General features: G+C 50.6%; 1 protein-coding gene across 1 annotated transcript in view; it reads right to left on the minus strand.

The window, feature by feature from the left end:
• The window catches only part of Pdzd3 (PDZ domain containing 3), a 4,340-nt gene extending 3,091 nt beyond the window's left edge, over positions 1–1,249 (minus strand). The window contains exons 1-4 of the mRNA XM_021207689.2: positions 1,228–1,249; positions 806–833; positions 597–670; positions 71–282 (exon numbers count right to left, since the gene is read on the minus strand). Coding sequence (XP_021063348.1) covers positions 71–282; positions 597–670; positions 806–833; positions 1,228–1,243 — 330 coding nt within the window. The 5' untranslated portion in view covers positions 1,244–1,249. The remainder of the gene's footprint in view (positions 1–70; positions 283–596; positions 671–805; positions 834–1,227) is intronic.
• Between the last annotated feature and the right edge of the window lie 833 nt (positions 1,250–2,082).

A 2,082-nucleotide genomic window follows, 5' to 3' on the forward strand; every position in this document is an offset into this window, starting at 1 on the left:
AAAAAAAAAAAAAAAAAAAAAAAAAAAAGAATGTGCTTTTGTACCACGAGGAGTCCCAGCCCAGCCTCACCACCGCATGGTCCTCATGTGCCACGATATTATTGTTCACCGCCAGGATCCGATCTCCTTCCCGGAGACCCTGGCGCTGGGCTGAAGTGCCTGGATCGACCCTGCACACCACATGGTCAGCCTGGCCAAGCCGCTGCTGCAGATGGAACCCAAAAGTCTTTCCCTCCTCCTTGCTCAACAGACAGAAGCGAGGCCGGTGCAGGTTCCAGGGATCTGGAGGAGGAGATAGGGTAGCAAAGAAAAGAAGGAGGGGGACACAGCCCTGGCACAGGAGCATCAAACGACTGGTAGACCCTGCTTCCTGCTAGAGCGCTGGTCAGCTTCCAGCCAGTGAGAGGGCGGGCTTTATAGCTGAATGAACTCTGCGTGGGCTGGGAGGCTAAAGCAAAGGGATGTCTCCCCCTCTACTCCTGCTTAGTTACTGATATCAGAGGGAGACAGTTAGCAGTTACCAAGGAGATGGGAGGCTGTGTGGCACCGTAGTGTCTCTAGGGAAAGGAAACAGTTGCCAAGGGTGAGGGGGTTACCAGATTGGTCCTGGTCTTCAGCCAGGGAGAGGACAGGATTGTCAATGCCCAGCCTTGGATTAAACGTAAACTTCCTGTGAGGAGGCAGGAGAGGCATATGAGAGGTGCTGGGAGCTGGACTCGGGTCCCAGATTCTACTTTAGGTGTTGCTGCCAGCTGAGAGTCCCCCCCACCTTCAGTTCTTCTTCTCCAGCCCTCAGACTACTTACAGAGTTAACAAGGCCGTGTCCCGAAGATCTGCCGGACAAAGGAGGGTGAGAGGAGAGACACACTCCCCCCAGAGACAAGACTCTCATGATAAAAAACCGAAAGAGTTTAGGAGAAACCCAACCCCCTCCCATTCTGCTTCTCTATCTACACACACACACACACACACACACACACACACACACACACGGGTGCTGACTCCCCTGTATTTTCCTCCCCCAGTACTGTGGCACATAAATCTGAGCCTATCAGCAGAAGGTGTGGGCCAGGAAGATAGATCTATAAGCCCACCTCATTCCTATTTCTATTTGCCTCAGGGCTCCAAGCCCAGATAGCAAGTGGGTTCTAGAGCCAGAGATTCCAAATCTGCCCCCTCTGTCGCCACCCCAAAGTCCTCTTTCAAGGATATCTCCTCACTTCCTACCTGCAGCTGCTTCCATAGTTGGATCACTGACCCAGGACTTAAGAGTAGGGACAAGGTTCATTATAACCAGCTGACCCTCCCACCTGCCCCCTCCCGAGTCACGCCTTCTCGAAGACGCTGCAAGGAAGCCTTGGGGTAATGGTTAACAGCAACGAGACTTATTTTCTGCAAAGTGCGATTATAGGTTCCTTCTGCCCCCAGGTCTTGAGTCCTATTTTTCTCTTATGCTCAGTTGCTCTTATGCACAACAAAAAGCAGATTACTGTCATCTCAAACTAGGGGCAATAGGTATGAAGGGTTAGAGGAATTCGAAGGCCCAGCATGAGCAACCCCATCCCAGGCTCTCACACCCGGGCCTTCCAGCAACAAAGTTATCTAAAGATACTTGAGCCTCTCCCTTTGCCTATCAGACTATTCAAACAATGGGTCTCAAAGATTGGAATTCCTTCGGGAATCTTTAAACTGGGGAAGAGAAAAGATGAAGCCCGAGGCCAGCCAGAACTTGTCTGCCAAGAAGTTTCAGGAAGTTCGGACAATTTGTCAGACCACCGAGCTGGATGGTCACCGAGTCCTGATGGGTCTGCTCAGCACACTAAATTCCACGAGTGTACCCTGAAAGATGAGCTTTGGGGTTGGGATTGTCACCAGAGCTATTTATTTGTTCCTCTTCCCAGGGTGACCACCTCGAACAAATCTCCTTTCTCTGCTTTCCTAAGCTTTAATTTTGTTCATTTATTTGTTTGTGTGTGTGTGTGTGTGTGTGTGTGTGTGTGTGTATGTGTGTGTGTGCATGTGTGAATAAGAGTGAGGATAGCAGAGAGAGAGAGAGAGAGAGAGAGAGAGAGAGAGAGAGAG

The sequence above is a fragment of the Mus pahari genome, chromosome 10 (assembly GCF_900095145.1).
Source record: "Mus pahari chromosome 10, PAHARI_EIJ_v1.1, whole genome shotgun sequence".
In the NCBI taxonomy this organism is placed as follows: domain Eukaryota; kingdom Metazoa; phylum Chordata; class Mammalia; order Rodentia; family Muridae; genus Mus; species Mus pahari.